The sequence below is a fragment of the Arvicanthis niloticus genome, chromosome 24, assembly GCF_011762505.2.
Source record: "Arvicanthis niloticus isolate mArvNil1 chromosome 24, mArvNil1.pat.X, whole genome shotgun sequence".
Lineage (NCBI taxonomy): Eukaryota > Metazoa > Chordata > Mammalia > Rodentia > Muridae > Arvicanthis > Arvicanthis niloticus.
Window position 1 is genome coordinate 33,233,825 of NC_133432.1, and position 21,822 is coordinate 33,255,646.

General features: G+C 51.4%; 1 protein-coding gene across 1 annotated transcript in view; it reads left to right on the forward strand.

Moving 5' to 3' along the window:
* The window catches only part of Foxk1 (forkhead box K1), a 59,339-nt gene that overhangs the window by 26,969 nt on the left and 10,548 nt on the right, over positions 1-21,822 (forward strand). Inside the window, exon 2 of the mRNA XM_076923545.1 lies at positions 9,796-9,981. Within this exon, the coding sequence (XP_076779660.1) occupies positions 9,796-9,981 (186 nt within the window). The remainder of the gene's footprint in view (positions 1-9,795; positions 9,982-21,822) is intronic.

Sequence of the window (21,822 nt, forward strand, 5' to 3'; positions counted from 1 at the left end):
CAACTTCTTCTGTGCTGTGGATTTAGCCAACTGTACCTACCGATGCCAGATAGAACTGGGTGGGGCTGCCTGTCACAGCCCGCCCTGTCCCACCCACCTGGGTTGCAGTTCCTGGGCCAAGTCTGGGCTCTGGGTAGTTTGTTAGGTCTGGCTGGCCTCTCCATATTAGGAAGGCAAGCTTGGCTGGCCCAGGGCTGCAGAGAGGAAGTGCCCTGGGAGGACTGAGTTGGGCTCTGCCTTGTTTGGACCAATGGAGCTGCTGTTTTTAAAATAACAAAGCCTTGTTGCTCTTTAGATGGGACACAGGGAGACAGCAGAAGTCTCCAGTCAAGTGCTGTGTCTGGCCTAAGATGCTGAGGTAAGGGCTGAAGCCATCCCATGGCTGGCCTGCAACATCGCTGTTCCAGGAAACGCTGCTCTCATTCCAGACTGACAGGCTCAGCCACTGGCTGCCCTCTGGGCTGGTTGTGTGTGGAAGATGCCTGGCCCTTTCCGGGAGGCCCTTCCTGGCTCTGCCTTCAGCTCCTGAAAGGGTTTCCTGAGCCAAGTTGGATAGATTGGTCCCAGGCCTGTGGAAGTCACCGGAATGGAGAGGTTGAGTAGAGAGCCTGTCTCTGCCCCTCTCTGATGGCTTGGCTTTACAAGAGTAGTGGCTTTTTCTGCAATATTCTGAAATACATGTTTACCTAGGAAATACAGCCACGGGGTTCAGAGAGCTTGTGTGTGTGTTCACAGCAGATCTTACATTCAAATAATAGCAGATACTAGTTTTGTTTTTATAGTACTAGAGACTGAGCTGGAGGCCTCACACGCGCTAAGCAAGCTCTGTGTCACTGGCCAGCCGCTCCCTCCCCGCTATCTTTTGTTTTGAGATAAGATCTCACTATTTGCACAGGCTGCCTTTCAGTCAGCAGCCGGAAGCCTAGGCAGCCCTTTTCAGAATCCCAAACACTTGGAATGACAAACCTGCACCATGAGGGCCAACTAAATACTAATTTTGAACTATTATTATTACATGAAATTCAAGGTTTGGATAAAAGATCCTTGATTTTGCTAGTTGTTCTACAACACAATGCTCCTGACTTGGTTCACAGGGAGTGCTGAGCTCTGAGGCGAAGGTCAGACTCTGCCACCGAAGGTCAGGCTCTGCCACCGTGACTCACATCATCCTTGTGAGGAAGCTGTGCTTCAGTGAGGTGACAGTCGCTGGAGTGCTCTGTTGTCACATGGTTCTGAGACCCCTCTGAGACCTGGACCTGAATATTCATTCTAGGTTAGACTGAATTTGTGCGTATCAGGGGCTTGGGTTACATATATTATAAGTATTACATATATGAAGCCTGCCATGCTGGCACACAGCTTTGATAGCTTTGATCTCAGCACTAGGAAGGCAGAGGCAGGCAGATCTCTGGGAATTTGAGGACAGCCTGGTCTAGTGAGTTTCTGAGTGTTAGCATCAGCCCTGGCTTTCAGTCTTCATGGTTGTTTTGAGCTATTGTCTCAAGCCTAAGCTCGCTTCAAACTCATAGCAACCCTCCTGCCTCGGCTTTCTGAATGCTGGGATTTCAGTAGGCATAGACCGCCATGAAACCTTCAGTTCGCCACCACCTCTGGAAGTTTTGTAAACATTCCTGAAAGCATCTCTCTGGAGATTTCCTTTCAGGGGAGAAAGGGGGTGCACCTGCTATAAAATGCAGATGCCTAGGGCCAGCCAGTTGCCTAGGTAACAAAGAGTGAAGCTACTTGGTATGATCACAAATCCCCCAGGAATGTAGCATGAGACGCCTCACAGCAGCGCTGAGCTTCATGGCGGTGGCCTGCCAGTGTGTGCCCTTTTGAAACATTGGGCTGACGCCCCCTCCCCTCGTGTTTGTGCGTGCCACAGCACATATGTGGAGGTCAGAGGCCACTCGCTTGCCCAACAAGTCTTCCACCCGCTTGCCCAGCAATCCTTCCATTCACTGATGCTTTCTTTGCCTGCCTCTGGTCAGCCCCGTGTAACCTAGGGAGGGCTGGCATATACTTCTTTTACTGTCTCATGGTAGGAGAGCCAGCTGCCGACCGATGGAGACCAGTGGCAGGGAGCAGTGACCCTGCTCCAGAGCCTGGACCCAAAAGGATTCCTGCTCCTCCCTATCTGAGACTATGTTGTCATCACTCTTGATGCATAGGTCCCTCTGGATTTAGTCTTCCTGAATCCTTTCACGCCTGTCTTGACTTGGCACCAGGATGCTGTGGTACCCACGGCCCGTCTTGACTCAGCTCTAGGACACTGTGGTACCCATGGCCCCAGCAACCTCGGCTCATCTTTCAGTTGTTCTGGCAAAATGGATTGCCTTCTGTGTGATGTGTGTTGTCTGAACAAGCGTGAAGCACATGCACATGTGTGTGGACGTGTGCAGAGACTACAGGTCGACATCAGGTATCCTCTGTACTCTCTACATTAGTTTTTGGAGACAGGGTCTTTTACTGGGACCTGAGCTAGCCGGTTTGGTCCTTCATTGCTACCGATCCAGTGCTGGGATCCCAGGTGCAGGCTGCAGTGCCTGGCTTTTCTGTGTGTGTTCTGGAGGATCTGAACTCAAGTCCTCACGCCTGCACAGCGAACACTACCCACTGAGCCACCACACCAGCCTCAGCTGAAAGAAGATATTTTAAATGAAATCCCTAGAAATTGTAAGAATTCTTTGCTTTGGACCCATGAGCTGAGGACTTGGCGTAATTGGTAGCATGCCTGCCAGCGTGCCAGAAAGCCCTGGGTTCCAACCCGGTGTTTCCTAACCTTACGTGGAGGTGCACATCTGTAGTCTCAGCACTAAGAAGGTGCACCAGGTGTCCAAGGCCATCCTTGATACTTAGAATTTAAGGCCAACCTAGGTTTCATGAGGCTCTGTCTCAAAATGAAAAAGCCATTTCCTGATCCAGCTGTGGTTTTCCTTGGCACATACACAAGACAAAGCCTCTGCGCCTCTGACCTCCTGGGAATGGGCTTGCTGGGAAGGGCACTGCAACAAGTGTGGACCATGGAATACAGGAAATGAGGGAGCTTCCTGTGTCTAGTCCCCTGCAGATCTTCTTTCCCTCTTAGAGAAGCCTCAACCCTTAGGACTCTCCCCTCCCGAAGCTATCCCCACAGAACTGGGCCAGCAAGCGCTCGCTCATTGGGTCTAAAGGCATGTGGTACCACACAGACCGAGAGCCCTTGTAACCAAGCACGCAGCCTCTTTCTCCCTTCCAGAGTCCGTTCCTTACAGGAAACACTGTTAGAGGACAGGCTGTCACACAGCAGGGACCACTGGGAAGCCCATACTCCTCCCTGTGACAGTCATGTCATGAACGTAATGGAAATGACATTTACTGGTAGTGGCTCAAGCTCCTATCTGTGGCAGTGGGACCTATGGCTACCCAGAGGCCCAGTGCCCGGGAAGGGGCCTCAGCTTTCCCAAAGTTTTCATCCAGGTGTGTGTGTGTGTGTGTGTGTGTGTGTGTGTGTGTGTGTACCACACAAATGTGGCCTGAATAAATTCACATAGCCAAGCATGACCTTGAACTCCTGATCCTCCTGCCCTCAACCTCACCTCAGTTCTGGACTTCCCAGCATGCACCATACACACCGTGTACACAGTACTGGTGAATGAACCCAGGGTTCCAGCTCTTTTTCAAGCAAGCCTGATGTCAGATCCCATCGCTCACCTGCTGTCCATTTGTCATTGTCCACCCTCTATGTCATCGGCCTATGGCAAATAGTTCTCATATTCCTTGGGCCTGAACACTTCCACAGTCTGAGATCTTCCACCCTTACAAGTCCTTCCTAAGACACTCATCATGATCAATCCGGCTGCTGGGAGGTGTCAGGCATTCTTTAAAATGCCACGGTGACATCATTTTAGAAAACTTTTTTTTTTCCCCAGCCACCTCCTTCCCACAAGGGCTTCTCTGAACATACAGAGCTCTTAAGGCAGTGTGTATTGTGTTGATTTTTAAATAATATTTATTTATTTAGTGTGTATGCACGTGCCTGTGTCACAGAAGGCATGAAGAGGTCAGAGAATATCCTTTGAAAATGGGCTTTCTTCTTCCACAACATGGGTTCCATGAATCAAACTCAGGTTGTCACGCTTGGCAGCAAGCGCCTTATCTACTGAGCCATCTTGGCATCCCTTTGTTGGTTTTTGTTTTGTTGTTTTTTTGAGACCAGGTCTCATGCAGTTGAGGCTGACCTTAAACTGTTGGCCCTTCTGCCTCCACCTCCCCAGAACTAGAATTATAGTTGCACACTACCCCTCCAGGTCCAGTTTGTATTTGAGGGGAAATCTGGGGTTCCGAAAATCCCCAGCAAGGTGGATTTTGGTTTAGTTCCTGGGGCCTCATCTGTCAATCACTGATTTCTTGTTACCCAGACAGATTCCTGCTCTGAAGCCTTCTCAGGAAGTTGCTTTAGAAAATTCATGTGTCAATTGCCATAGTTTTCATTATTTAAAAAAAAAAAAATTGAAGGCCAGGCTTGGTGGTGCACGCCTTTAATCCCAGCACTTGAGAGGCAGAGGGAGCAGATTTTTGAGTTCTAGGGTAGCCAGGGCTACACAGAAAAACTTTGTCTCAACAAAACAAAGAAGAAAACAAAAGTTACAGGCAGGAGAGATGGCTCAGTGGTTAACACCCCTGGCTACTCTTCCCGAGGAGCTGGGTTCAATTCCCAGCACTCATATGGCAGCTCACGGCCAGCTATAGTCCTGGTCCCAGAGGATAAGATACTCTCTTCTAGTACCTGGAGGCACCAGACACACAGGTGATCCTAGACACATGCTCTGGCAAGACACCCATACACAGAAGATTTTTTAAAAGCTAGAAAATAAAAAAGGAGGCTTACGTTTTGTTTTGTTTTGTGAGACAGCTTTATTTTGTAGGCCTGGAATTCTCTCTGCAGTCCAGGTTACCCTTGAACTCGCTATGAAGCCCTGTTCCTCCTGCCTCAGCCTCCTGAATAAGGGATACTGACAGGAGTGTGCTACTTATTCCCGATGTAAAACTCTGTCCTCTGGGGTATTCACACTGCGGAGTGGGGTGCTCAAGTGAGCATAGCTCCCTGCAAGTCTGAGCCGTCCTCGCCGTCTGCAGCACCTCGAGCCAGGAAGACCCCACCTTCCTCAGCTCACTGTCTGCTCCTCTGAAGGCCTAGCTCTGGCATGGGGAGCAGCCATGAGAGGAGAGACATATTGTGTTACTTCTTTTTTAAATAGCATTGCTAGAAGCCTGTTAGAGCACAACTCAGTACTCCATTCTTACTTTCTGACAGCTAGGAGCTAGCTCCCTTGTTGATGGGGCACTTTTCCAGATTCCTCCTTCCAAGATGGAGTTGAAAATGACTTGGAAGGCAGGCTTTGGTCTGAGGCTGACTAGGGAGCTGACTAAGAAGACTGAATAAAGTCTGCCTGGGCTGCCGAGAGCTCAGTGCCCCAGTAAACCGGGGCTGTTTGTGTTTTGGTTTGTTGGGTTTTTTGTTTTTTATCTGTGTGCGCGTGTCCACATGTGATTACAGGCACATGTGCACCGTGCCGCATGTTCGGAAATCAGAGGACAGCCTCAGGTGTCAGTCCCCTCCTTCCACTGTTTGGTCACTTCTTAGTGCCTCTGGCCATCGGGCTGCACTCCCTCACTTCCCCACAGGAACGACGAACACGCTGCAGTGTGTAGCTTTATGTGGGTTCTAGAGATTTGAACTCGTGCTTACAATGCAAGTGCTCTTCCTTCTGAGCCACCTCCCTAGCCTCAGCCATGGCTGTCACGGTCAAGCCAGCTGTGTGCTAAACTGAGATCTGACGCCAGATACAATGTTCTCACCTCCTGACAAAATCATCCCCAGTCAGCCCAGCCCCTCCCTGCAGACAGGGCGGGCTCTGTGTTCAGCTTATGAGCCTTCAGGCAAGAACTTCGGTATAATTTACCAGCGGAATAGCTCGTCATTTAAGTCTCCCCCATTGGGTGACTAGTGCTAGAACAGAGTTCTTGTTCACTTTCAAGAAGCCACGCCCCTCAGCAACCAGCCCCTCCCATTCAGTGTGTGTGTGTGTGTGTGTGTGTACGCATGCACACACACACACACACACACACACACACACACACACGCCCTTCTGTCCCCTTGAGCCATGTTTAGAAGTAGGAGGAAACTTAGAGGAACTGGTTCTCCTTTCATCTTGTGGGATTCAAGGAGCAGTGGGTTTTGGCTTTGGTGGTGGTTGTGATGTTGTTCGTTGTTGTTGTTGTTGGCCCTGTGAGCCATATTGAAGGCCCCAGGCAAGAATGTTTTAGAGGGACTCCTCAGCTAAGATTGGGGGGTAGAAGCTTGTAGAGCCCAGCAGCCAAGAGGCTAAGGCAGGATTGCTTTGAGTCCCAAGTATAAGAGAGACCTTATTTTTTTAAAATAAATAAATAAAAATGAAACAAACAGAAAACCCACAACAGCAAGATTTCTCCCTAGGTGGGAGCTCCCTAGGGGTTGAGTCTGCCTTCATGGTGGCTTCCATGATGGACAGGGATCCCTGCCTGACAGGCTTCCTGACCTCAGCAGGGTAGGATAGGCATTGTGAGTGGAAGGTCAGGACCATGTGGGGAACACCTTCTTTAATTGCAAATAGCTCCCCAAGGCCCCAGGCTAGGAGTTAGATGTGGCCCACACCTGTAAATCACAGCTGCTTGGAAGACTGCAACAGGAGGATTGCCATGAGGTCCAGGCCAGTTCTACATAGCAAGACCTTATCTCAAAAACGAACAACAAACAGAAGTGGGTGGACAAGACCCCTGGACAGGTGTGGATCCTATGGGAGAGGTGTGATGGGAGACACCGAGTGCCCTGGAGAAATCTGCCGAGCCACAGGCTGCCTGGCACTTTTCTCACTAGCTCCTCGTGACAGGGTGGCTGCCTCTGGTTGAATTTTGGAAGAGTGAGTCAGGAGCTGTTCTAGCAAGTAACCTGAAGATGGTTGTCACCAAATGTTGCTTTGGCTTGCAGTAGGGTGTGGTGCTACAAAGGGATGGGCACGATTTTAGGAACACAGCTTCCCTCTCCTCCCCTCTCCTTTCTTCCCCTCTCCTCCCCTCTCCTTTCCTCCCCTCCCCTCTCCTCTCCTCCCTCTCCTCCCCTCCCCTCTCCTCCCCTCTCCTCCCCTCTCCTCCCCTCCCTTCCTTTCCTGGTGCCAGGGATCAAATCAGATGTTGTTTACTGTGGGGACATATGATCCCCAACATCATGAAAGGAGAGCAGAGGAGAGAAGGTCAGTTTACCAAACATCTCCGTCGACATCACGTATTCATCTCGGGGTTGGTTTTACTTGGCTGAACTGCAGCTAGAATCTGGGGCCTACATGTCCACTCTGACTGCTCAGTGAGGGGCTCTCCATTCGGCCGTGTCTCTAGCTTTTAGAATCTTGATTGTTGGGGCTAGAGAGGTAACCCAGGGATTAAAGAGCGTGTGCTGCTCTTCAAAAGGACCACAGTTCAGTTCCCAGCACCCACATCAGGTACATCACAACCGCCTATAACTCTGCACAGGGTTGTCCATGGGTGTGCATACACACACAGGTCTTTCGCTCTGTGTCTCTCTCTCACACACATACACACACACACACTCACTTCTCTGTCTCTGTGTCTGTCTCTCTCTCTCTCTCTTTCTCACAGACACACTTCTTAAATATAATCATGGTTTCCACTGGCAGCCTTTGGAGATGGCTGTCAGTCGATCCCTCCAGCTTAGTTGGTGAAGAGACAGGAAGAACAAAGAGGCCAAAGGGTGCTGCCCCGTTTTCTCTTGTGGGTCCTGTCTGCACAGTAAGCCTCACTCAGAGTGTTTGTCTGTCAGTTGTACCCAGATGGTGAGCCAGGGAAGGCCTTGGAAACCCTTCCCTCTCTCCAGGATTAGGCCACAGTTCTTCAGGCTGAGCTCAGCCCAGCCCAGGTCCACAGGCTCATTCTTGTCACATCCACAGCCTGCTCTCCAGGATCCCTGTCTGCTGTGACCACAGGCCTCGGCCACAGCCACAGGCTTTGTCTGGTAGTCATGACTCTCAAGTGCAGGCTCTCAGTTTGACTGAAGGACCCTTGCACCCTCCCAGCAGAGTGAGGGGTAGCACGTTGTCATCCCTGTTCCCTGTGGTAGGGAGGGAGAAAGAGACACATGGCAAAGAACCAGAGATTTGTTACCATGACAACCTTTGTGCAGAACATGGGCTGACCAAGTGTGTCATGTGCACGCACACATGCACACGTGCACTATGTGCTCCCTGCTCATTCAGTCAGGCATTCTCAAGTTACCCTCAGCCAGCTCACTTACCCTCTGGCGGCTCCCAGTCAGTTCCCCCCCAGCTGTCATCAGACATGTGCTAGATGGCTCATAAACGCTTACAGACATGTCGACCTGATGGTGCACAGACACAAGAAGGCAGCTTAGGAAAATGACTGATGGGTTCTGCAAGTCCAAATACTGATGGAGGCGCTGGGGTAGATAGCCTGGTGGGTAAAGTGCTTGCCGTACAAGCGCGAACACACACACACACACACACACACACACACACACACACGTCAGGAGTGGCTGCACATACTTGTAATTACAGCACTGGGGGGTGGGGGGGCTAAAGTCAGAAAGATCTCCCAGCCCCACTGGCAGCAAGCTTAGCCTAAACACAAGCCTAGATTCCCTAGAATGAGGTGGGGAGTGCCTGAGGAGTGACCCCCCAGAGTGATGCCTACCCGTCCCACATGTGTGTACAGCTACTCCCGTGCAGGAGGTAAGTATTACTGGGCCGTGAGATGCTAACTAAGTGGGGTAGAGGTGACCACGGACATGTGCTTTAGACTGGGGTTTGTTGTGTATCCCAGGCTACCCTGAACTTGTGTCTTCTGCCGGCCTCAAATTATTTTTTCTCTTCTTGTTTCAAGTTGTATATATTTATTACATATGTGTGGGAGCACAGAGGCAGGCAGATCCTGAGCTTGCCAGCCAGCCAGTCTAGCTCCGCGAGCCTCTGGCATCCACACACCCACACACTTACGCACACACACAAAGTTAGAAATGAAGAGGTGCGTTCAGCAAATCATGCCCATTTCTTAGAGATGGGGAAAGTTGCCCACCTTGTCTGAGCATATGGTGTGGTCTTTGGGATGGGAGGGGCGTCCCTGGCTGCTCAGAGTCCTGTCTGTCTGTCTGTCTGTCTGTCTGTCACTCAATAGACATACCAGGCTCTAGGCTTGTAAGCCTCAAGTTTAGTGAGAAGCCAGTTAGAGAACACAGACATGCACACACACGTATGCATGCATGCATATGTGCACACTTGCACACTCCCTGTCTGTGGAGTATCACTCTACCTTTATGAGGTGGCATTTGTTTATACTTTGAAGGAATCTGCCTTTAAAATCTTGGAATGAACTGGACATGCTGGTGTGTGCAGGTCATCCTAGCACTTGGGAGGAAGGGCAGGAGGACCTCAAGCTCCAAGCCAGTCTGGAGTACACAGTGAGACCTTGTCTTCTAATGAAAGTGAACAAATGAATGAATGAGTGAAATCTACACAAATGGGGCAGGAACCACACTCACTGTCACCTCTGCAGTCCTGGCACATGGGAGCTCCGAGGGTGTGTCTCTGTGGCACCTGTCTAGGGATATTTATATCTTCTGCCCACAGACCGAGCACAGCTGATGCCAGTGTTCCAGGAGCCCCCACAAGCTTGCCCTGTGGGTAGTGGAACTTCAGTTCCTGTACCCAGTGACCTTGTACCTGACCAGCCCATGTCCTCCCTTTGCAGATGCACCTTCCGGTTCCCGAGCACAGCCATCAAGATCCAGTTCACGTCCCTGTACCATAAAGAGGAGGCCCCAGCGTCCCCCCTGCGGCCACTCTACCCTCAGATCTCCCCACTGAAGATCCACATTCCGGAGCCGGATCTCCGGAGCCTCGTCAGCCCCATCCCTTCCCCGACCGGCACCATCAGGTGAGTAGGCTCTCTTGAGTGCCCCAGGGGACCTTGGGATGGAGCTAGACTCTGGGAGATATTCCTGCAAAGGGAAGTCACCGCCTGTCCAGGTTGTAGATTATGATGAGTTAGGTTCTCCTAAAGCAACTAAGAGAATAGGTGTGTGGCCCAGTCCTGTTAACACAGCGCTCCAAAGGCTGAGGCAGGAGGATTGTCAATGCATGGCCAGCCAGGGCTACATGGGCATTCAAGGACATCCTTGCCCCTCAGTGAGAGAGACCTTATCTCCAGAGCAGAGAGGATGCCACATAGCTCAGTTGGTTTGAGTGCTTATGTGGGCCCTGGGTTCACTTCCCAGTACATAAACTAGGCATGGTGATGTATGCTTGCGACCCTGAAGGCAGGGGAAGAGGAGCTATGATCATCTTGTGCTATGTAATGAGCTAACCTGAACTACACGAGGCCCTGTCTCAAAATAGAGAAGGAAGGGAGATTTGGATTCTGGCCAGTGTTTTTAATGAAGCAGAATTCCCTCCTGCTCCCTCGCATGTTGTGATATTTCTGAAAGTGCTGTGCTGTCCGTCCGTCCGTCCGTCCGTCCGTCCGTCAGGGCCGGAGCCATGGTGCCCCTGAGCTCTGTGGCTTCAGCCCCCACTCATGACACAGGCCAGCCCTGTAACTATGGTAGACATGGCCGGTACTCTTGTGACAGTAACAAGAGTGGTACACTCCTTGGGGGGCAGGAGGTGGGAACCCACAAAACCCTGAGAGTTACTCTCCAGCAAAGCCAGAGCTCTGCTGTCCCTGAGCCCTGGCCATGTGTCACTCCTATAGGCACCCTCACTCGATCTCCAAAGTTATACCTCCTACTTCTCCAAGGCAATACTTGATGCTAGCTCTTTAAAAACTTTTTTTTTCCCCAGTGCTAGGAATGAAACCCAGACTTTTACACATGCTAGGTGTACTGCCTGGTTTTGTGTCAAAAGAGTGTTTCTGTGTTCCAGAGGCAGCCAAGGTTGTGCCTGGTGCTGGCCGCCAAACTTAGTAGTATAAGAGTCACCCAGGTGGTACTGGTTTTGAAAGCATGTAGGGGCATGGAGAGCAGCTGAGGCTTGGCACTGTGAGAGGCCAGGAGAGGCCATTGGTGAAGATGCAACCTCAGCGGCAGCCTAAGGCCCGGGACTGAAGAGGTCAAAGAAGTTGAGCCTCGGCACCATGAAGAAAGCCTAGGAGAGGCTACTGTTGAAGCCTAGTTACAACAAGGGACCCCAACAGTTTTAGAGATGCCAGTGCCATGGGGTGACCACCAAGATCAGCAGCACTAAGTGGAGCTAGCCAATAGCCTACAAGACAAGCTGTGTGCTGTAGAGGGCAGAGTCAGAGATGTGACCCAAGCTCCTTGGAGGAGCCCAGAAAGAAGATCGTGAGTGGATCCCGAAACCAGACACTGGAGTTTGGTTTTGCTTGGTTCAGATTGTGACTTTGCCCTGGTTCTTCCCCTTTAAAGATGGTATTTAATTTCATTTTTATTTTTACAGGAACCCACAGCTGAAAGATTTTGAACTTTTTAAAAGATATTTTGGATTTTTAGAGAGATTGGATATTTTAAAGAGACTGAAATTTGAATGTGCTTGAGTTTGTAAAGAGAGTGGAACTTTTAAAGTTAATTATGTTTTTAATGTGAGATCTTGGGGATGAATAAGAAAGGAAGGGTTATAGCTTAACAGTGATGTTTGTGTGTCAAGTTGACAGGGATCAGTTGTACTGGCTGGTGTTGTGTGTCAACTTGACACAAGCTAGAGTCATCAGAGAGGAAGGAACCTCAGTTGAGGAAATGCCTCCATGAGATCCAGCTGTAAGGCCTTTTCTCAATTTAGTGATCAATAGGGGAGAGCCCAGTACATTGTGGGTGGGGCTATCCTTGGCCAGGCAGGCATGGCACTGGGCCAGTAGCTAGATGTGCAGGCAGGAGGCAGAGGTGGGGATGTGGGCTACTGACCTGATGTAGGCTTTGAAGCCTTGAAGCCCATCCCTAGTGGTATTCTTCCTAATCTTTCCTAAACACTCCGCCACCTGTGGGCCAGCATTCCAACACATGAGGCTGTTCTTACTCAAAGTGCCACATGGGGTTAAGGCTCTGCCACTGAGCCACATCCAGAGCCTAGCCCCCAGTTAGGTGACGTGGAAGCTTCTGGATGCTCAGGCTGGCCTGGAACTGTTGACTCTCCTACCTTGGTCAGCTAGGATCCCGGGTGTGCTGCACCACACCAGCTGGAGTTCCCTCCTTTTTAAAGTTTATATATAAGGGAAATTTTTGGTTCTCGGTTCTGGAAGTTCAAGGCCAGGGCATGACATCTAAAGATGTTCTTCCTCTGGGTGGAAACCCAAGATGGTTAAGAGTATTAGCGGGAGTAAGTGTGAGCATGTGCATGTGTGTGTGTGTGTCCCTGCATGTGTGTGTGTGTGTGTGTGTGTCCCTTGGTTTGCCTTTGTGAACTTATTGTGTTTCCTATCATTGTAATGTATGTATACAGGCCCTTTGTCTGGAGTAAGTCTCCGCCCTCTTTCCTGACACCAGCGAGAGGTGCAGCCTGGGAACTCACAAGTCCAGAGCTGAGGTGGAGAGCCCCATCGTGGCTCTAGACGTATGGGCAATGGGTTATGTCTCTTGGGTAGGTCCGATCATTGCGGCTTCCAGAGCAGCCGCGTCCTCCTGGCTGTGAGGCCTTGCAGTGATGGCAGAGGGCTCGGGAAGGTAGTGGTGAGACCTGGCAGCTGTCCTGTGCGCAGCACCACCCTGTCACTTCATCAGAGACTGCTTTTCCCCAGCCTCTTTGCAGGCTGGGAGTCACCCTGTTCTTACACCCACAATATATGCTCATGACCCATTGTCTTCTAAGTGTTGAACTTGGATGTGGCCCAAGGCCGGTCGTAGAGCCCAGCATTAGTCAAAGCAGTAGGGAGACCCTGTGTGTGGAACTTGTTTTGATACTGTTTCTCTTTCAAACTATATTGACTTATTTATGTATTTATTTGTTGGGAGGGGCATGTGAAGGTCAGAGGATAACATGTGGGAGTCTTTGCTCTCCCTCCCACCATGGGGTCCTGGGGATCAGTCAAACTCAGGTAGTAAGTCTTGACAGCAAGCACCTTCCTTGACCTATGGGGCCATCTGAGCCCCTGATTCAGTGTTTGAGACAGGGTCTCACTGCAGCTAGGGCTGGTTCATAACTCAATATGTTACCCAGGCTTGCCTGAAACTTGCAGTAATCCTCCTGCCTCAGCCTCCCAAGTGCTGGGATTGCAGGTGCAGGTGTTTGTAAAATGATTCAGTCAGTGTGAGAGACTGAGAGTTCTTCACGAAGTCCCTCCCACCCATGGTTCAGGTCACTCATCGCCAGGGCCCATGGCTCTCAACAGTTAAGAAAACTGTAGCCTGTTATTTACATGGGGAATCACATGGCTTTGAACAAGCACAGGATGCTAACATGAGGAACAGGTGGTGCAGGACCAGCCTGAGCTACTGAGTAGGGCCAAAACTAGCCTGGGCAACACAGTGATACCCTGTCATTCTGTAATAAGAAGAAGTCCAGGATGAGTTCAGGGGTAAGACAGACACTTGAGGAGCCTGGAGGGCGTCCTAGGTTAGCCGGGGATGGCATGGTGGCACACACCTGAAATCCAGCACTTGGGAGCAGAAGCCAGAGGATCTGCCAAGGCCAACCTGGTCTACATTATGTGTTGTAGAAACACCAGGCCTACATAGTGAGGCCTCATCTCAAAACCATAAAAAAAAAGCTCTTGGTTCAATATCCAGTACTAGGTGTGTGATTGTGTGATTAAAAGGGGGTCATTTTTAGTGTTGTTTGTTTGTTTCTGAGACAGGATGTCACTTCGTAACTCTGGGATTCACTACATAGGCTGGCCTCAATCATCCTGTGCCCATCTTCCTCCTCAGAGCTGGAGCTAAAGGCACAAGCTAGCATGCCCTTCATAGAGTGCTTTTCATTAACATACAGATCAAGAGGGGCTGGAGTGGGGCTGGCTTGGAGAGTTTGTCTTGCCAAGAAGCCCTCAAGATCCTGAGCGCCAGAGCAACACCAGAGGCGGTGGAGGCTGGAGGCTCAAAAGCTGTGTGTCGTCCCCAGCTACACGAGAGCTTGACACCAGCGTGGAGTACAAGAGACAACCAGCAGCCAGAAACAACAGCCAGCTGGTTAAGACACTGGGTGAAGGTTGGGTGTGGAGTGGCTTTTGGTCAGGTGGCATAGTGGCTGTAAAGACACCCCCCCACCCCGGCCGCCGCAGAGCATTTGGTGCTCTGGTGTCCCCAGTGCTTCCTTGGAGTCCCGACTTTGTATCTGCCACATTCCTGGTACTGCTGGAAGGGAGCAGGCCCTTGGCTCCTCAGAGTTCCCACGGGCGCTCGGTCACTCGGGTCGTAGTCGCTGTTGATGGTGGCTTGGGACCTGAGCCCTTAAGTGTCGCAACAAAAGATCTCTGTTGACATCCATTTATCTCCACACTGAGGAATTCCATTGAGCTTTTGTAAAAGCTCCTCCACGGCTGCAGGAGGTTCGGCTGCCAAGACTGTCTCAGTTTGAGTTTCAGTGTAGGGGTGGAGCCCACGTGTTTACAAACACGCCCTGCCCTTCCTCTCCCAGGCAGCGGGAGCCAGGGTGCGGCAGGCTTGGGGAAAGGGTTGGACTTCCCAGCCCGCAGCAGTAGGCCCCGCCCTGCGCAGTCCGCTTGCCTAATTTGGTGAGCTTTGCTAGCGGGTCCCTATTGGCCGACCTGGGCACCGAAGGCTTGGCGCCTCCCTCCATGGAGCAGATCCCAAGGCTTGGTACCTGCCCCGCGTCCCTTTGCCTCCACTCCACCCCCACCAGGCCGGCTTCACTTTGCTGGGCGGCTCCTTATTTCCCAGGGCTGGTTGTTCCGCTGTGGTTTTGAGTTGTGTGTACGTTGGTTTTTTTGGGGGGTGGAAGGGGGGACTGTCCCTGCCTGCAGGGCTCCGCCCAGCAAATGAATGAGCTCTTTGAAAGAAACGGCAGCTTCTGCAGTGTTTTGACCTTTCTTTCTGTGAAGAGCAAGTGATTTAGGGAAGCTGGTTAATCATTTGCTGAGGGTACTCAGGCTAAAGCAGGCTCCGTGAGACCAAAGCAAACTGCCACAGCAGCCAGGAAAGTAGCCTGTGACTCCCAGCACCGGCATTTGTCAATGATCCCTGCACTCTGGGCGCTGAGGCAGGAAGATTGCGAACTTGAGGACAGCTTTTTAGCTGAAACTGGGAGCTCAGGGCTCGGTTCTGTGACAGACCCTGTCTCAAAATGGAAAGGCTGGTGAGATGGCTCCGTGAGTAAAGGTGCTTGCTGCTGCTGAGCCTGAAGACGGCTGAGGTGGAGTCCCAGAAGCCACATGGTGGAAGGGGAGAACAGTCCTCAAGTTCTTCCACACGCAGGCTGTGCAGTGCTGTGCCCTCCCCTGCACAGGTAGCAAGGCTAGCAGTAGTGCCGTGGGTGAAGGAAAACCCGTATCAGACTGCAAATCCCCCTTAATCACGGGTCTTTAGGGCAGTTCTACTTTATTGCAGGCTAGTTCCAGTCTCCTGTGCTCTCGGATTGGAGGGCACCCCAGTCTGCATCAGAAGTCTAGCACCGCGCCGCACCCCTCCCCCAGCCTTAGTTTCACTTGCTTGTGGTTTCAGTTACGCACAGTCCAAAAATATCAAGTGGAAAACTGCAAAAATGAACAAGTTAAAAGTTTTCAATCGAGCGCAGCACCGCATTGCTCCTCCCTGCGTGTGACTCTGCTCAGTGTATCCGGTGGGCGGCTCCGTTACCCAGTCAGTGTTTCCGGTGGGCGGCTCCATTACCCAGTCTGCATTGGGGGCTGGGGGTGAAGCTCCTTGGTAGATCACTTAACCTGGCATGCACAAAGCTGTGTGGTCCGTTAGTACTGGGGTGGGGGTGGGTCAAATTCAGGCGTGCCAAAGACCAGCAGTAAGTTCTGCTGGTAAATGACAAGGCCCACACTTTATCATGGGTGTAGGAACGTAGGAAGCAGCGGTATGTATCTGGCTATGTGCTGTCTAGGGTTCCAGGTACTCGTGGAGGTCTCTGCACGTGTGCCTCTGGAACAGGAGCCTCCCGAATGCGTGTCTCCAAGGCAAACGGTGCTTCCTTCAGGGTGCTAACTTCCTGTGTTCTCATTAGAACTTCAAGGCGACATGGAGTGTTCTGGGCATTTATGGACACTGGGGTCTGCTGTTTCCTGTCCCTGTCTGCACCAACAGGCCTTACCTTGTTTCCTTTCCCATCTGACAGCTTGTTGGATTCTCCCCACCAGAGGCTCTAGGGCCCTCCGTGTTCCTTTGGCCTGTCTCTGCTGTCTGCATGTCTGTTCTCTCCGACCATCTGGGGTGCTGCAACACTGAGTTTCGAGTCGAGCTTGGTGGGAACCATCCCAGTTCTCCTGGGATCCCAGCGGCTGCATCTGAGGTGTGTGTGCCTGTGTGTGCCTGTGTGTGCCTGTGTAGCACCACCTGGGCTCTGTCTGATCAGCCTGCTGGGTACTTTTGTATGGTCACTGTGTCTGCACTGAACAGCCCTTCCTCCCCAGATGTCCCACTGGTGAGAAGCCTTCAAAAAACACAGAACCTGCCTGGCAGAGGCCAGAGGGCCCGGATCCAGCATCAGACCTCCCCATGAATGTAAGGCGACTGCCCCCCTCTCAGACCTCCTCAGGAATATAAGGCGATTGCTTCCCCATCCTTTCTTAAGACTGCCTAAAAGTAGCTGATATTGGGCTGGACTGCTCAGTGGTGAGGCCCTGAGTTCAGATCTCCAGAACCCATGCAAAGACAGACACCACATGGGCCAGCTAGCTGAGCCATCCTCTCATCTCCATGCATACGTACACATACATGCATGTGTGTGTGTGTGTGTGTGTGTATATATATATATAATTTCATATACATATTTTTTTAAAAAGAGTACCTAATATCAGGGTGTGTTCCACCTTGGGTACTTTGTGGTTTCAGAAGCAAAGTTAATCTTTTGAAGTAGCCCCAGGAACTTAACATGACACTTACCTTAGGAGAACACATTCTGTTTGTTTGTTTGTTTGTTTGTTTGTTTTTCAAGGCAGGGTTTTTCTGTGTAGTCCTGGCTGTCCTGGAACTCACTCTGGTAGTCCAGGCTGGCCTCGAACTCAGAAATCCACCTGCCTCTGCCTCCCAAGTGCTGGGATTAAAGGCGTACGCCACCACCGCCCGGCCGCATTCTTTTTTTTAAAACATATTTATTAGTGTGCGTGTGCACACATACCATGGTGCACTCTTGTATCACGCAGGTTCAGGGAATTGAACTCGGGTTGTTTGTCAGGTTTGCCTCTGAAGATCTTCCTTCTCTGCTCTTTTGTTCAAACTCAGCCATAAAAGGTGGGTGTCGTGTGGCTCCCACTGTGACTCCCCCAGGACCCCTCTGGCTTCTCCCGCACCATCTGTCCTTTACCAGCATCCTTCCAAGTCACGGATGTGGGTGGCGGCCCCTTCTTTGGGCTTGGCTCTCATGTTTGGATTTCACTTTTCCTCCTTCTCCCAAATGCTTACATCATCTCTGGTTCGGCTCCTGTCAGCATTTCCTGTTGTATCTGTGTCCTAATTCTGGGGCCCAGCCGTTTCCTTCCTTGTACTTTGTCTCATTTTCCCCCTTCTTAGGGTTTATAATTCCTCTTTTCTGTTTGGTCCCAGCATGCTCTGTGTCCTGCACCCTTCTTGGCAGGGTGCTGCCTCCCCAGCCCGGTCCTGGCTCTCGGTAGGCCCTCTGACCCACGAGTGGTCTTCCTCCTCATCCTGGACTCACATGCCTTTCTCTTTCTTGAATTACTCCTTCGTTTTATTAAAAAACATTCTTCATTTACTTCCTGAGTAAGGGTCTGTCAGAGGAATTTTTAAAAAGACCACCTAGCCAGCATGATGATTCGGTCCCTTTAAAAACAAACAAACAAGCAAACAAACAAACACTATTGAGGAACTGGAAATTGAATTCAGAAGTTAACACGTTAGGCAAGTACTTGATGTAGGCTGGTCTTGAATTCACGTCGCTCCATGTTCCCTCAGCTTCCCGAGTAGCTGGGATGACCGAGCCTGTGTCCAAACCCAGTGAGTTCCAAGGATCCTCCTGTCTCTGCCTCCCCAGTGCTGAGATTACAAGTGCCAGCCACCACACCCAGCTTTTTGACATGGGTTCTGGACATCAAATTCAGACCTTCATACTTACGTGGCCAGCACTTCACCAGCTGTGATACCTTCACAGCCCTGCAGCCCTTATAGACTGTAACCCTCCACCCCCAATTTTGACAGTACTGTTCCCCTGAACCCAACAATTCTAGTGTCTCTACTACACTGGCTGTGAGGTTGGCACTGGAAGAAAGTGACCAGAGAGGCTCTGCTGCTGACACCCACAAGGTGTTGGCTTGAGGAACAGCAGTAGGTGGGTGGGGCCTCCTTCAGATTTCTTTTCTCAGTTTGAAATCTGCTCACAGTAACATGCAGAAGTGTAGTGGAGTTCAAGGTCTCCTTCAGCTGTGTAGCAAGTTCAAGGCCAGCTAAAGAAAGAAACTGAGGCTCTAGTCTACAGCACTTTTGCTAAACTTGGATTAATACAGACAGCATGCTCCCTCCCCTGTACAAACAAAAGCAAGAGAAGAAAGAGAAAGAAAGTAAGAAGTGACTGGCTGTATGGCTGCCAGTGCCGGTAGGCCCTGGACACCTGAGCCAGGCAGGGGTGGTTCTCCCCACGTCTGGGGAGTCCAGCAAGCCAGGCTCCAGGGTGTGGCCCAGGTTGTCACAGGGCCAGCATGAGATTATCAAGGTTGCTGCTGGAACAGGCCAGGGCCAGGCCAGTCCCCAGGAGCTGACTGGCCCTCACAGCCTTCAAGCTTTCTCACTGATTCCAGAGTATGTACACCACCAGGCCCACAAAGTGTGTGTGTGTGCGTGCGTGTGTATGTGTGTGTGTGCGCGCGTGCGCGCGCGCGCATGCTCCTCTGAGGCTGTTCTCGGGTTTCCTGTCTGTTGTTTGAGACAGGGTCTTTCAGTGGCCAACAAAACCTTTGTAGACAGTGACAGGCATAAGTTTCTTCTACACTGCTCTCCGTATTCAGACTCCATCACACCCTCCAAATCAGCCAGCCACCAAGTCCTGGCTCTCTTCTCCCAAGGTGGAGCCAGTCAGTTTGTTTGGGGAATGAGTCCTCTGTTCCCCATAGGGAACAGGTCTACCTCCCTTGGGAGCATGAGGCTCCTCCCCGAGATGTCCGTGACCGGCACTGGAGCCGTGGGCCCTCCGTCGTTTCAGTGTGGCTCTGTGAGGATGACTTTTAGGGGCACATTCGTTTTGGTTTTGTTTGTTTGTTTGGGTTTTAAAGGCAGAGTCAGTCTTGCTGCAATAGCCTGGTCTGCAGCCTCCAGCCCTCTTGCTTCTGTCTCTCAAACACTGGCAGTTCACCCCTGTAAATTTCTGCTCACTTGGTCAGGGTCACCTGACTCCCATGGTCCCAGTGCATCATTTCATGGCTCTGAGGCCTGAGCCCCAGCAGCAGGTTGCCCTGACTTAGGCCCAGCTCTCTCTTTGTAGCCTGCTTGCAAGGATGGTTCAATGGGGTGTACTGAGAAAACACGCTGTTCTGGCGCCTGCCCTGCAGAGGCTGCTGGGAAACTGCCATTACAGACTCAGGACTGGAGCACTCACGGCAGGAGCCAGGCTGAATCGCCTGAGGTTGCCTTTTGGGGCGCAGGGAGTCGGCCATAAACGCATACTGAGCCCAGAGTCTCGCACATGCTAGGCAGGCACTCTGCCGCTGACCACACCCCAGCCCCTCTCTTCTAGGTAAGTGCTCGACTACTGAGCCACATTCTCAGACTTTTCCAAGGGGGTGGACGGGAGTCAGTGGGGACAGGATGGGACTGAGTCTCACTCACAGTTTCCCAGGTTGGACTTGAACTTATTTTGTATCCCAGACCCACCTTGAGCTATACTCCTGCCTCAGCTTCCCCAGTTGCTGGGACGACAGGCCTGCAACCATCAGGTCTGTCTCTTGACTTTTCCTGGTCCTAAGATGGGCTTCTGCCACACCCTGTGTGTCTCTTTGTTTAACCTATCCTGTGGGTCATGAAGACCTTGACTCTGGATTTCGCACTTGGGAGTGAAGATGTGCAGGACACTTCCTTGGGAGTAGGTGGCACGGCCTTGCTACACGGCCTTGATGTCCATACTCCACCATTACTCTGTGGCCTTAGAACGGGCAGGAGATCACGTATACCCAGGATTGATGCTCCACCATCTCCTTGGCTTCACACAATGACAAGCCCACCCACCCCACCTCCTCTGGGTGTCCATGGCCTGTCACTAGGAGGTGTGCTATGTTCCCTAGTGACTTCGCAGTCCTGTGGTTACCAGCGAGACTTGATGTCTCTTGTCATTGGGGAGGCCTGAGGCAGGATGCACAGCGCAGGGAGGCACTGCTGGTGACTCTCCAGTGACGAGCTCTCACCCCTGTGCCACATTTCTCTTGACCATGCCTTTGCTCCAAGTCTGGCTTTGAAGCCTGGCTCTTAAAAAAAATCTTCATTTGCTTGTTTGGTTGTTTTTAAGGCAGGGTCTTACTATTGTGTTCTGGCTGGCTTTGAACTCACAGAGATCTGCCTGCCTCTGCCTTCTGAGTATTGACATTAAAGGAGAAACCTGATTTTTGAGTTTGTGGACATTGGAGTAAAATTGGGTTTATATTTTAGATTCAGAACTAAATCCAGACTGGTGTGGTGTGCATGCCTGGGAATCCCCACATGTGGGCATGTTAGATGTTCCAGTCCATCCTAGGCTCCATGATGGGATATTGTCTCAAGGAAAAGAGAGACTTAAATTCAAGCCAGACGTGTGGTGCATGCCTATTATGTTTCGAGCACTCAGGAGAGTGAGGCAGGAGGATGGTGAGTTTGAGACCAGCCTGAGCTGCACAGCAAGACCCTCCTCTCGGCTTGCTGATTGTACTTTATGTCTGTAGCAAAGCCTGGGCTGGGCCCGAGGACGCCGGACGGGGAGGAGGCCAACAGAAATCACCAGATTTTTGAGGTGGCCAGAAGAGAATGTGAAGCCTTAAACTGGAGACTTTAAGATTCTGTGTGGTGGCCGGGCAGTGGTGGCGCACACCTTTAATCCCAGCACTTGGGAGGCAGAGGCAGGTGGATTTCTGAGTTCGAGGCCAGCCTGGTCTACAGAGCGAGTTCCAGGACTACACAGAGAAACCCTGTCTCGAAGAAAAAAGAAAAAAAGATTCTGTGTGGTGTGCACCCCTCCTTCCTGCAGAAGGGTCGTGACCCCAGAAGAAATTCATTCTCCCACCATGCCTCAGCAGCTTTTGCTGTCCTTGCTTGCTCAGTCCTGAGCAGCTCTCAGGAAGAGGGAGATGGACCAGCGGCCACCCACAGGGTCACATCCCAGGCCTGAGGGACATTGTGCGGGCAGAGGGCAACCATACCAGAGAGCGGTGGCCTGATGGCCTGGGACAGAAAATTCTATGTGCCCCCTCTTCTGCCAACCAGCAGACCTCACCTCGGCTCACCACCACCACTCCACACCCCACCTCCCGCCCCCATCGCCACTGCATGTTTCAAGTTCCCGTGTGTGGCGTTACTTGCCATCCAAGCCTGGTCTTAGGGCGCCATCTTGTGGTCACTTTTATGCTAGCCATGCCTTTACCGCCCAGAGCAGCGTGCCTTTGCTGAAGCCGCTGAGGCAACCGTGTTCTTGCTTATTAGAACCTCTTGGCCTGGGGACTTAGCTTCCTGCAGCTCTG